At 40.8% G+C, this 13,561-nt stretch overlaps 2 protein-coding genes across 8 annotated transcripts in view; both read right to left on the bottom strand.

Moving 5' to 3' along the window:
* The window catches only part of LOC146488159 (uncharacterized), a 538,028-nt gene that overhangs the window by 464,907 nt on the left and 59,560 nt on the right, over window positions 1-13,561 (bottom strand). The window lies entirely within an intron of this gene.
* LOC146488161 (uncharacterized) lies at window positions 7,456-8,732 on the bottom strand (the record flags this gene model as incomplete). The annotated part of the gene is made up of 1 exon (XM_085120265.1): window positions 7,456-8,732. A coding segment is annotated over exon 1 (363 nt), but the record flags the coding sequence as incomplete, so codon positions are not given.

Genomic DNA, 13,561 nt, shown 5'->3' with positions numbered 1-13,561 from the left:
GTCCATCGGAACCATTGGAAATACATCGATTCCGATGGAGTCCATCGGATCCATTGGAAATAATCGATTCCGATGGAATCTCCGGAAGTCTAGTCGTGCCATGAGCCAAAACTAGCACGCTACACATGTAACATAACTCGTTCTTAAAGCCGTGAGTCGATACAAGCACGCTACCGTGTAACATAACTCGTTCTTAAAGCCGTGAGTCGATACAAGCACGCTACACATGTAACATAACTCGTTTTTAAAGCCGTGAGTCGATACAAGCACGCTACACATGTAACATAACTCGTTCTTAAAGCCGTGAGTCGATACATGCACGCTTTACATGTAACGTAACTCGTTCTTAAGACCATGGGCCGATACAAGCACACTATACACATAGAGTCGATACAAGCACGCTACACATGTAACATAACTCGTTTTTAAAGCCGTGAGTCGATACAAGCACGCTACACATGTAACATAACTCGTTCTTAAAGCCGTGAGTCGATACATGCACGCTTTACATGTAACGTAACTCGTTCTTAAGACCATGGGCCGATACAAGCACACTATACACATAACATCACTCGTTCTTAAAGCCCTAAGTCGAGACGAGCAGCGGCGCTACACATGCATGTAACATATAACTCGTTCTTAAAGCTCTGAGTCGGTATAAGCACGCTTTACATGTAACATAACTTGTGTTTTAAGCCCTAATTGGAGACTAGAACGCAACACATACGTAACATAAGTCTTTCTTAAAGTGATGAATCGAAACGAGCACGTCGGTATGACTTCACTCGTTCTCAATTCATGAAACCATACAAGCACGCTACGTGCATGAATTTAAAGCCCTGTGTCCCCCGAGCTCGAAGTTGAGACTGGCAGTTACGCTCCACATAAGCTGAGTCGAATTATCATGCTACACATGTCAAATAAGTCCTATTTAAAGTTCATGACTGGTTTGCCGATGATCGGTAAGGTTACAAATTCAAGGGCGGTTGTTAACACAGAGGGTTTCGATGGGTGTCCCTTTTTTATTTACCAGTTTCGATTCTTTGTTAGTCACCATAACAACAGCGTATCAAAAAGAACGGGGTCAGGTAGCGATAGACAAGCACTGACAGCACTAAACATGCCAGGGTATTTGGAAAATTACGCTGGTTTCTCTAGTCTACTTTTTGTCATAAATGCCATAGGAGATATTTTCAAGGTCGGCCGATTCCTTTAAAATTCCTAGCACAGATTACCTTTCGGATAAGATTAAAAAATATTCCCTTTTAAAAAGAACTGACTTATTTTCATGCGATTTTGACCACCCCCCTTGTTTCTGGCTAATTTGCATAAGAAAATAACTTCAGATTTAGGGTAACTTGCGTAAGTTATTTCACCTACGTCTTACCGCTTTTTAGCGTTCTTACGATTTATATAAAATGTTTGACATTCAATAAAAACACATGTACAAGATGAATGATTTAGGATATATTTTATGTCTTTGGTTAATGTGCAAATGTTCGTCTGGTGTGGCTTTTGGAGGATTCGAAAATTTTAAGCTCTTTTCAAAAAACATTGTCTAGCATCTGCGTGGATAGAATTTTAACGAAAAGCGGTGTTTGCACAGTTTAGCCATCCATGTTTAATGTTTAGCAAAAGTTAGATTGGAAACTCCAAATTCTTTCGCACAATTGGGCATTTCAGTCGGCCTAAATCGGGAAAATCAGAATACATTTTCCCGCCATTTTTTTTTACCGACTGAGCGAATAATTACAATTCCTGTTGTCGTTTTGTCACGTCATGTAATTTGAGCCAGTGTTTTCACTGAACAGCACGTAAACAAAGTAGTCGAATGCTTTTGAAAACATGAGTATTTTAGTGAGCTGTTCTTTTCATTCTCAGGACTCTCCTTGTGACCAAGTCGGTATAGGAAATACTATTATACCATTAGCAGCGTGTACAAGAGATGTCAAACCTCTACTGAAAACCATCGGCGCTAGCGGTCGAAGTTTTGTTAGCGAAGATCTTCTCATTCCAAATCGTGCTGGCTACTTCCGTGTGACTCCTGAACAGAAGTCCATCTGCAGTACACTCGGTTAATCTGTGCAAGGCTCACTTTAGCGTTGTAACGAATACCAGAATATAATAAGTCACTAGAAACCAAAATCCTACTGAAGACGAATGACACCATCATTCCCAACCGATACCCGTTATCCATGATCTAAAATGTGCGTATGCTTTACGACATGAACTACGCCGCGCCGAGGACCAGCGTGTGATCAATCTACACTGGCCGCATCAAGTGATGCCACAATTTTACATATACCCCATCTTCACGACCTCTTACGCCACTCTTCATTGCAACAGACTCTCGTTTGCCTCACTTAGCTGAAAACAAGAGACAACATACCATGCATCGTCCGAGCGGCCTCGCGGCGAGCTCATTACCACCTCTGATACTAAGAATCTATTCGTGTCTCAGTCTCTCACGAATGAAGATATTTACTTTTCCAGTAGCATCTATTCGTGTCCAATGGAGCCGATGGACTTAATCGGAACGACTTTCAACCCCCTCGGACAACACGAGTGCAAATTATTTTTAAGTCTCTTACGAATAGAAAATATGCTTTTCCGATGGAATCTATTCGAATCCGATGGATCCGATGGACTCCATCGGAACGACTTTCAACCCCCTCGTACAACATGAGTGCAAATCACGAATAGAAAATATGCTTTTCCAGTGGAATCTATTCGTGTCCGATGGATCCCATGGACTCCATCGGAACGACTTTCAACCCCCCCGTACACATAAGTGGAAATGTGGAAATTATTCTAAGTCTCTCACGAATAGAAAATATGCTTTTCCAGTGGAATCTATTCGAATCCGATGGATCCGATGGACTCCATCGGAACGACTTTCAACCCCCACGTACAACATGAGTGCAAATCACGAATAGAAAATATGCTTTTCCAGTGGAATCTATTCGTGTCCGATGGATCCCATGGACTCCATCGGAACGACTTTCAACCCCCACGTACAACATGAATGAAATCACGAATAGAAAATATGCTTTTCCAGTGGAATCTATTCGAATCCGATGGATCCGATAGACTCCATCGGAACGACTTTCAACCCCCGCGTACAACATGAATGAAATCACGAACAGAAAATATGCTTTTCCAGTGGAATCTATTCGTGTCCGATGGATCCGATGGACTCCATCGGAACGACTTTCAACCCCCTCGTCCAGCACGCGTGGAAAGTATTCTAAGTATCTCACGAATAGAAAATATGCTTTTCCAGTGGAGTCTATTCGTGTCCGATGGATCCGATGGACTCCTTCGGAACGACTTTCAACCCCCTCGTACAACATAAGTGCAAATCACGAATAGAAAACATGCTTTTCCACTGGAATCTATTCGTGTCCAATGGATCCGATGGACTCCATCGGAACTTCTTTCAACCCCCTCGTACAAACATGAGTGGGAATTTTTCTAAGTCTCTCACGAATAGAAAATATAGTTTTCCAGTGGAATCTATTCGTGTCCAATGGATCCGATGGACTCCATCGGAACGACTTTCAACCCCCACATACAACATGAGTGCAAATTATTCTAAGTCACTAACGAATAGAGAATATACTTTTCCAGTGGAATCTATTCGTGTCCAATGGATCACCTACTCTTGGAAAGACTTTTCACCAATAGACTTTCGGTTTTCCGATGGAAAGCATGGGGATACGACTGGAATCTATTTGACAGTATTGGACAACCCTCCAACAACCACAACATTTAGAAAAGAGAAAACTTACATTTTTAAACCATGATTTCAGCGCTTTCCTTCTTTGTGTCCAAATTCAAGTGGATGTCGTCACCAATTAGTACAAAAGGAGCCCAGTGCCTCACAGCACAGAACTGCTCTGATTCTCGTAGATACTTCATAGCCTGGTGAAGAGCTACACTGGCACTCTTACCATCTCCAAGATGTTCGTAGAATTTCTTCATGAACTCCAAAGTTGCCTGGTCTGAAATTGCCCAAAGTGAAGCAAGAACAGAACGAGCCCCAGCGGCCAGGAAAGCCCGAGCAATTCCGACGACTCCCTCAGACTTGATCTCTCCTCTGCCACTATGACAGCAACTAAGCACAACCAGCTTTGCTTGCAGCTTAATAGCTTGGACATCTGACATCTTCAAGATGAAGTCCTCTTCTTTAGGACCCTTCTGCCTTGCTTCGGATCTTGAACTTCCCTTGTAATGTTCTTCCCATCCAGGACTTGGCGCCAGAGCAATTTCTCCCGTTTTCTCTCCTCCATGAGCTGCAATATGAACCAAGGCAGCTGAAGCAATTCGTTTTAACACCTCGTCTTTTGTTGCCTCTGTTCCTGTTAGTGGTGGAATCTTTAAAATTTTCCCTATCATCTCTACTTCGTCTTTGGCATAGGGCAGTTCGTTGAACTTTCGTTTTTTGACATCTCCCAGATATGGATCTCCGACAAGCAGTGCCTTCTGCTCACTTTTGCAGTCCTCAGGGCACTCGGTGATTAGTCTCAAACTGGTCAACGAAGGTACAGTGCGGATGCGGATAGAGGTGCTGAGTGCCGAGAATGGAGCCAGGCAAAGGGGACCATCGGGGACAACAATCAATTCGTTACCTTGACACAAGTCAACAATGGGGCCAAGAATTGCATCATGTAATGGTTGTAACGCATCGATGGTGCATTGTGGTGGGACTCCTTGTTTATCCTCATCCTCTTCATCATTGTCATGAACATCACCATTATTTCGCTCATCCAATGAACGATTCTCACATTTTACGCGGACACGAACTCCAATTCCCTCCAAAGTAGTATTCATCAAGGCAGTCACTGCATCTTCATGCACTGTTCCTTGTTTCAATTCCTTTTCTCGAAACTCAACCTTGCTTCCCTTGCTGATAACCCAGAAAGCGATTTTGTTGCGCCTGTGCCCCAAGAAAACCGTTTTCGTAGATAACTTGTTTGAGATGTAAGAAATTGTCTCTTTAGGTTCAAGTGAAGCTGGTGGGAACTCTGTCAAACCATAATGTCTTTTTAAGACGTCAGCTAAAGTCTGTGCTCGACCTCGCTCAGCGGCACACAGGGACTCCTCCATTCTTCCCAGCTTCAATAGGCTTTGCCAAAGACCACTATAAGCACCACAAGAAAGGTCTCGAAAACTTATTTTTAAGGCATCTTCACGAGAAATGGAAGCTCTGACAATATCAAGTATATTAACACTAGCTTGATAACATTCGAAAGCTTCCTGAAACTTTTCCAGGACATGGCAAACGTTGCCAAGGTTGCCATAGGCCCCACCTTCTCCGAATTTATCGCCTACTTCTTTTGCTATTTTCAGATGCTTTTCATGGCATTCTATGGCCTTTTGGAAGATGCCCAGGCTTTCATAAGCGTTGCCAAGGTTGCCATAGGCCATACCTTCTCCGGACCTATCGCCTACTTCTTTTGCTATTTTCAGATGCTTTTCAAGGTACTCTATGGCCTGTTGGAAGTTGCCCAGATTTCTATAGGCGATGCCAAGGTTTCCATAGGCCGTACCTTCTCCGGATCTATCGTCTACTTCTTTAGCTCTTTTCAGATGCTTTTTATAGCATTCTATGGCCTGTTCGAAGTTGCCCAGATTTCTATAGGCGATGCCAAGGTTGCCATAGGCCCTACCTTCTCTGGATCTATCGCCTACTTCTTTTGCTATTTTCAGATGCTTTTCATGGTACTCTATGGCCTTTTGGAAGTTGCCCAGGATTGAATAAGCAATGCCAAGGTTGCCATAGGCCGTACCTTCTCCGGATCTATCGCCTACTTCTTTTGCTATTTCCAGATCCTTTTCATGGTACTCTATAGCCTTTTGGAAGTTGCCTAGGCCCTGATATGCGTTTGCAAGGTTGCAATAGGCCATACCTTCTCCGGATCTATCGCCTACTTCTTTTGCTATTTTCAAATGCTTTTCATGGTACTCTATGGCCTTTTGGAAGTTGCCCAGCCTTTGATAAGCGTTGCCAAGGTTTCCATAGGCCATACCTTCTCCGGATCTATTGCCTACTTGTTTTGCTATTTTCAGATGCTTTTCATAGTACTCCATGGCCTTTTGAAAGTTGCCCAGGCTGTAACAAGCTTGTCCAAAGTTGCCATAGGCGTTACCTTCACTGGACCTATCGCCTACTTCTTTTGCTATTTTTAGATGCTTTTCATGGTATTCTATAGCCTGTTGGAAGTTGCCCAGATTGCTATAGGCGATGCCAAGGCTGCCATAGGCCCTACCTTCTCCGGATCTATCGCCTACTTCTTTTGCTATTTTCAGATGCTTTTCATGGTACTCTATGGCCTTTTGGAAGTTGCCCATGCTTTGATAAGCGTTGCCAAGGTTGCCATTTGCATTACCTTCTCCGGATCTATCGCCTACTTCTTTTGCTATCTTTAGGTGCTTTTCATGGTACTCTATGGCCTTTTGGAAGTTGCCCAGGCTGTCAAAAGCGTTCCCAAGGTTACCATAGGCCATACCTTCTCCGTATCTATCGCCTACTTCTTGTACTATTTTCAAAGTCTTTTCATGGTACTCTATGGCCTTTTGAAAGTTGCCCAGGCTCTGACAAGCGTTGCCAAGGTTTTCATAGGCCATACCTTCTCCGGATCTATCGCCTACTTCTTTTGCTATTTTCAGATGCTTTTCATGGTACTCTATGGCCTGTTGGAAGTTGCCCAGATTTCTATAGGCGATGCCAAGGTTTCCATAGGCCATACCTTCTCCGGATCTATCGCCTACTTCTTTTGCTTTTTTCAGATGCTTTTCATGGTACTCTATGGCCTGTTGGAAGTTGCTCAGATTTCTATAGGCGATGCCAAGGTTGCCATAGGCCCTACCTTCTCCGGATCTATCGCCTACTTCTTTTGCTATTTTCAGAGTCTTTTCATAGCACTCTATGGCCTTTTGAAAGTTGCACAGGCTCTGACAAGCGTTGCCAAGGTTTCCATAGGCCATACCTTCTCCGGATCTATCGCCTACTTCTTTTGCTATTTTCAGATGCTTTTCATGGTACTCTATGGCCTGTTGGAAGTTGCCCAGATTTCTATAGGCGATGCCAAGGTTTCCATAGGCCATACCTTCTCCGGATCTATCGCCTACTTCTTTTGCTTTTTTCAGATGCTTTTCATGGTACTCTATGGCCTGTTGGAAGTTGCTCAGATTTCTATAGGCGATGCCAAGGTTGCCATAGGCCCTACCTTCTCCGGATCTATCGCCTACTTCTTTTGCTATTTTCAGAGTCTTTTCATAGCACTCTATGGCCTTTTGAAAGTTGCACAGGCTCTGACAAGCGTTGCCAAGGTTTCCATAGGCCATACCTTCTCCGGATCTATCGCCTACTTCTTTTGCTATTTTCAGATGCTTTTCATGGTACTCTATGGCCTGTTGGAAGTTGCCCAGATTTCTATAGGCGATGCCAAGGTTGTCATAGGCCCTACCTTCTCCGGATCTATTGCCTACTTCTTTTGCTATTTTCAGATTCTTTTCATAGCACTCTATGGCCTTTTGGAAGGTGCCCAGCCTTAGATAAGCGTTGCCAAGGTTTTCATGGGCCATACCTTCTCCGGATCTATTGCCTACTTCTTTTGCTATTTTCAGATGCTTTTCATGGTACTCTATGGCCTTTTTGAAGTTTCCCAGGCTCCAATAAGCGTTGCCAAGGTTGCCATAGGCAATACCTTCTCCGGATCTATCGCCTACTTCGTTAGCTTTTTTCAGATGCTTTTCATGGTACTCTATGCCCTTTTGGAAGTTGCTATCGCCTACTGAAGCAGGTTTCGTCATGGTTTTTTGTAATAATGTTGCAAAATCTGTAGAAATGTAAATCCAGGAGAATACTTATTTTACGAACACGTTTTAAAGCCTTTTCACAGGGTCTATATACCCTTAATCTACAGGAAATGAAAACTTGGAAGATGACGGTGTGGTCTATACTTTAAAATACCTTTATAAAAGTTAGGAAAATTCAGATTTTATCGTGTCTAGAAACTTACCAGGAAGGTATTTCTCTCTCAGTTACTTTCCTGGAAAGTTCAATTTACGAAAAAGAACAAGGACCTATTTAATACTTTTAAGGGCTACATGATCCTGTGGCTGTATAAGTCGATAGGTCAGCCTCGCTCATATTTTTAGAAGTCATACAGGCTTTAGATAGTTTTCCCAATCACGTCTTCTTTTCTTGAAAATTTGGCATGCTCGTGTATCAAATTTGAAACGCATTTGAAGATAACTTGGTTTCTTAAGTGATTTTTTTTTTATTAAGTGAAAACTTAATTGGGTAAATTAGGTGAAACGTAATTAGAAAACTAAGGTTTCCTTTGTGTCTAAAAACGATTTACAAGAATAGGCTATATTTGGGAGCTTTTCCTTTTTGTTGCAACCGTTTGCTTTTATATGCCACTTTCTCAGATTTTAATGAAAATTGGTTAAGAGCCGCCCTCCATAAATATCGACTACCGTCCTTTGGACGAGAAAAAATGAAACTTTGTCAGAAGAATGGTCTATATAAATGATTCACATAAATATAACTTTCAGCTCAGTTCGATTCGTATTTTAGCTGTAGTACGACCATCTTGGTTTTGTCGCTCTGAGAGGGCTTTCGGCGGCCATTTTAGGGCACACTTTTAACAATTTGCCTTACAAAGAAAACGTTACAAATCCGAACAAAAACTCATTATTCGAGACAAGCAAATGTTTTTGGTTAGGTTGAGAAGCTTTCTTGGGAGTTTGATCGACACCTGATTTTTTACAAAATTTTAATTTCTTCCCTTTTTCACTGCTCTTCGAGTGCCATAAAAATGGCTGAGTTTAAAGCAAAGCATCGCTAAAGATACATTAGTTGGCATCCAAAAATTGCATCCCAGTTAAAGAGAAATGTCTCATCTGTAAGAATATGCAATAAAATTTTTGGGCAGTTAAAAGGACAAAAATTTAGAAGTTTTCACTGTACTTTCGTCGACAAACGCAGCCTTTGCAATTACCATAACAACATGAAAATATCGATTTAATACGAAAATAATGATAAATTCCACTTACCTCGTGAAATATCAAGAACTGGATATTTAAAAATATATCAAGTTATAGTTTCAGTAGGTCACAGCCGCAATTTTGATGATTTGTTGTGCGAAATCACTGTGATACAGGGCAACCGTTTAACTGGGCTGTCCGTCATGCAGGACAACCATCAGCCGAAAAAATTGTCTTTCGCCTCATAAGCCGCCGCAAGGAGTCAAATATTTATAGCTTTGTTATCCTTAATGACCAAAAATTCTTTTAGCAACCATCAAAATCCTGCTTTGAACTGGAGATTCTCGTCAAGAAATCGTTTAAGTTCTGTTGACCTTTCGCCATGACGAAACAATGAGATTGCGTTACAGAAACGCGCGCACATATAGACGGGTAAGGGTGGGAGTGGGGAGGAAATGAAAATGGAACAGCTCCTAAATTAAAAAAAAGGCCATTTAAGATTTACTACCAAAAGCTATTCCGTGCATTTCGGGGACCAAATAGAAAACTGCTTTCCCGGAATAATTTTGATTATGATAAGCCCCTGTATCGTACTTCTTTGGTTGGGGGGAGAGGGGTGGGGGCAAGTAAAACGCTAATTTACAGTATCAGTTGATCATTTGTCCCGACAAAAAGCCCATATATTTTCTCTAAAATTTACCCGCTTAATACGGCTAATACAGACAACGGACATTTTCCTGTGTCCCGAGTGACATTCATCGTTAACCCCGCATTACGGACGCTAGTTGCACGTGGCTATATAACGATAACGATACTTAATTTGACGTGGGATTTACGCTTAGCTTAATCAGATAGTTTACAGGTAATCCACGGCCAAAATTTTATGCTAAAAATTAGAAAGGACATAATGAACAACAATTCATGGTAAAAACACTGTAAAAGCTAAGAACTAAGAATCGGATGAAAACAAAATTCCAATTACAGTCAAACTTAAGCGATCGGATTTTGTTCTTCACTTCCTTAGAGCCGGCTTTAATTCTAATATCATTTGTTAGCTCGTCCCATATCTTTGGGGCAAAATGTCTCCATGATTTGAGACCATATTTAGTCATGTCAACGTTTGGCAGAGAAAGGAAATGATCATGTCGATAATCATGTCATGGCCATATAATGCGCACTATCTATTTTCGGTAATCTTTGTATGTTGTCCTTCAGCAGCATTTTGATTGAGGACCTAAAGCTACTGTTCGGATAAAACAGTATTAAAAATCCAAGCTTTCGCCGATCAACGGTATCATCAGGGATGATAAAGACAGATTTCTACGGGTTAATATGATTTTACCACTAAAAGACATTAACAAAATTGCGTGTATCGTCGTTTTCTGTCTGTTATGCCTGCACCAATTGAAAGTTTTACTTTCTTGGTTTCTTTCTGTAGTCATTCTTTGCAGCATTCCCTTCTTCCTCTTTGTTGTTCTATTGCTTTGCATCAGCCTCGGAGGCTGATGCCGATACGAAATTGATTCTGTCGTCATGTTTCAGGAACAATAACATATGGCTATAATAAAACATGTAATAAATGAGCGTAAAGTTTCTGTAGTTTGAACTGTTTACACTTGCATGAACAGTTAAGAAATTAAACAACGTTTAGTTCCCGTAGAAATATCTGTTTAAGCCTTTGTATGGATTTAAAACATGTGTCCGTGGCGTTTTTTTCTGAGAGCCCATGCAATATGGACACGTTGGCAGGTCCCCTTGGTGTCCGTATTAACCGGGTTCCGTTGTGGGTAAATCAATAAATAACACTTACTATTAGCTGTTGTGCCCTATTTGTCTGTCGGTTGCCTTTCGTAACATTTGATAGCATTTCCAACGATGTTCAGATTTTGCAGTTTTCCTGGCTCCAATTATTTGTTGTGTTAAACGCTATAAAACGTTCCAAAACACAAACAGGCAAGTGTTTATTAAAATTTTATCCGCATTTTATTTGCTGTAATCCGTTAATCAACATGTATTCCCATGGAAACTCTCATATTTCAGTTTTACTTTCCGGTCAATATAACTTTTAACTGTTACCTAATATTACAAAAGATAGCTGTCAACGGGCTTGGGATACTTGTGACATGAATGAACTAAACAGAAGACTGATCGATCAACTGATGCTGTAGATAAGCGTTTTACTTCTCGAAATAAGTGGAATTTATCATTATTTTCATAGCAAATCGTTTTTTTCATGTTGTTATACACCGTATTCACAAATGGCGGATGCGCGGGAAAAAACTGGCACTAGGCATCAAAACGAGGCGTTTTAGGATAAACAAAAAATAATTTGCCTGCGAGTACAAGCTCACAGAGAGAATATTTAGCTGATAAGCTCTTAAACAGCAAGTTTTTCAGATCGCTGGTTTTATTTCGAACGATAGAGGTCTAGTGTTTCTTGATTCGTTTCTTGTAGCAATCCCAAATGCAAAATAGACGATCACGGAAACAAATCGGTTGGAGTTTTTGTTTCCGAAAGATTCAACTTTCGAGCGCAGATGGATAGAGATACTACAGAAGTTTGTTTGGTATGTCTTTCGGAATCCGAAGGTAACATAGGTCTTGAAAGAAACAAAATGAACATACAAAAGGATGCATTTCTAACAAGAGTTGCTTGATCAACTTCGTATCGGACGTTCCGAGCGCAAGAGAGACTACACTGAACCATTTGTCTAAACCGCTATAATACCAAGAAAAAAAAGACGAAGACGACAACGAAAAGATGTGAAGGATGTGGAGAGAAACGGCTGGATGAATAATTTAAAAAGAAGCAACAGGTGAACCAAGACTTGTCTGTTTCGATTCATTTATATTGTAGCCGCACTGTAAACAACAAGCAGAGAATGCAGTCCCCTCAAAATTCATAATTTGTTAAATCAATCAAGTCATCAAAATCCAACTGTTTAATAATGGAACAAGCTCAGAAGGAACATTTCTTGCCTGAATGAGAAAACTGTATTCCGTGAAACAGGCCAGGGACTAGAGAACACAGCATTGTGGCTTTTTAACCGGCATCTTGGTTGAAATCATTAAAGATTTGCATACTTGCCATTCTTTGTAATGCAGTTATATTTACAATATAACGCATTTGAGAGTGACATTCCTGAATTTCCTTGCAGGATCGTTTTCTTAAAATTGATACCTTACTTCCAGTAGTTCCTCTTGACTTTGGTAACTGCCACATTTTCAACGACTTGTATGAATCTTGGCCAATCTTGCGATGCACGATATCTTTTTTATTCGGGGGAAAAGCGCCTAAAATGTACCGAAATATTTCAGTCTTGGCTCACATATTGTTTCCTTAGTTAAACTTTTCTTTCAGTAGCCTCCCTCCACCTCCTTTTGTTTTAACTTTTTAGGCATTAGAACTGTTCACAATTGTAGGAGTCGGTTTTTGTAGCTTTTGTGATCGGAACTTCCGAGTAGTAATCACCGCGCAACCCTCTTTGGAACTGCGTCCGTTTGTAGATTCATTTTCTTTCCTTCGAAACCCGTTTTAATTCCCTTTCCAAAAAATACATTGAATAAACCTTTGTGGCTCCTGCTAGAGTGAAGATCTTTCCAACAACTTTTCATATTTTCTGTAGACATTACACTCGAAGGTTTGAAACAAACAATCTAACTCAGTTTTTTCCCGTGAGTGTCTAGTTTGCATATAAACACTAGAACTTGAACTCGTTCGGACTGAGTGATCAGAAAAACTCAATTTTTAGAAACTCAGCACTTATCGACCCTCTAGAAGCTTGCATTTGCCGGAAATTTTTTTTCGTTTATCCTAAAACGCCTCGTTTTGATGCGTAGTGCCAGTCTTTTCCGCGCGTGTCCGCCATTTGTGAATACGGTGTATGGTAATTACGAAGGCGGCGTTTGCTGACAAAAGTACAGTGAAAACTTCTTCTACAATTTTGTCCTTTTAACTGCCCAAAAATTTTATTGCATATTCTTACAGATGAGACATTTCTATTTAACTGGGATGCAGTTTTTGAATGCCAACTAATGTATGTTTAGCGATACTTTGCTTTAAACTCAGCCATTTTTTTGGCACTTGAAGAGTAGTGAAAAAGGGAAGAAATTAAAATTTTGTAAAAAAATCAGGTCTTGATCAAATTCCCAAGAAAGCTTCTCAACCTAACCAAAAACATTTGCTTGTCTCGAATAATGAGTTTTTGTTCGGATTTGTAACGTTTTCTTTGTAAGGCAAATTGTTAAAAGTGTGCCCTAAAATGGCCGCCGAAAGCCCTCTCAGAGCGACAAAACCAAGATGGTCGTACTACAGCTAAAATACGAATCGAACTGAGCTGAAAGTAATATTTCTGTGAATCATTTATATAGACCATTCTTCTGACAAAGTTTGACGGATTTCATTTTTTCTCGTCCAAACGACGATAGTCGATATTTATGGAGAGCGGCTCTTAAGTAAATAAGTTTGAATCACCCAAAGGGCCTCGAGTTGAAGAACTTTTTAATCGAAAACCCCTCCTTTGAACTGCAAACAGTGGCTTGGCACCTTTAATTACTGTAA

The sequence above is a fragment of the Pavona decussata genome, unplaced genomic scaffold (genome assembly GCF_977016875.1).
Source record: "Pavona decussata unplaced genomic scaffold, jaPavDecu1.1 SCAFFOLD_11, whole genome shotgun sequence".
In the NCBI taxonomy this organism is placed as follows: domain Eukaryota; kingdom Metazoa; phylum Cnidaria; class Anthozoa; order Scleractinia; family Agariciidae; genus Pavona; species Pavona decussata.
The sequence above is the reverse complement of the archived record's forward strand: the minus strand, read 5'-3'. Positions and strand labels throughout refer to the sequence as shown.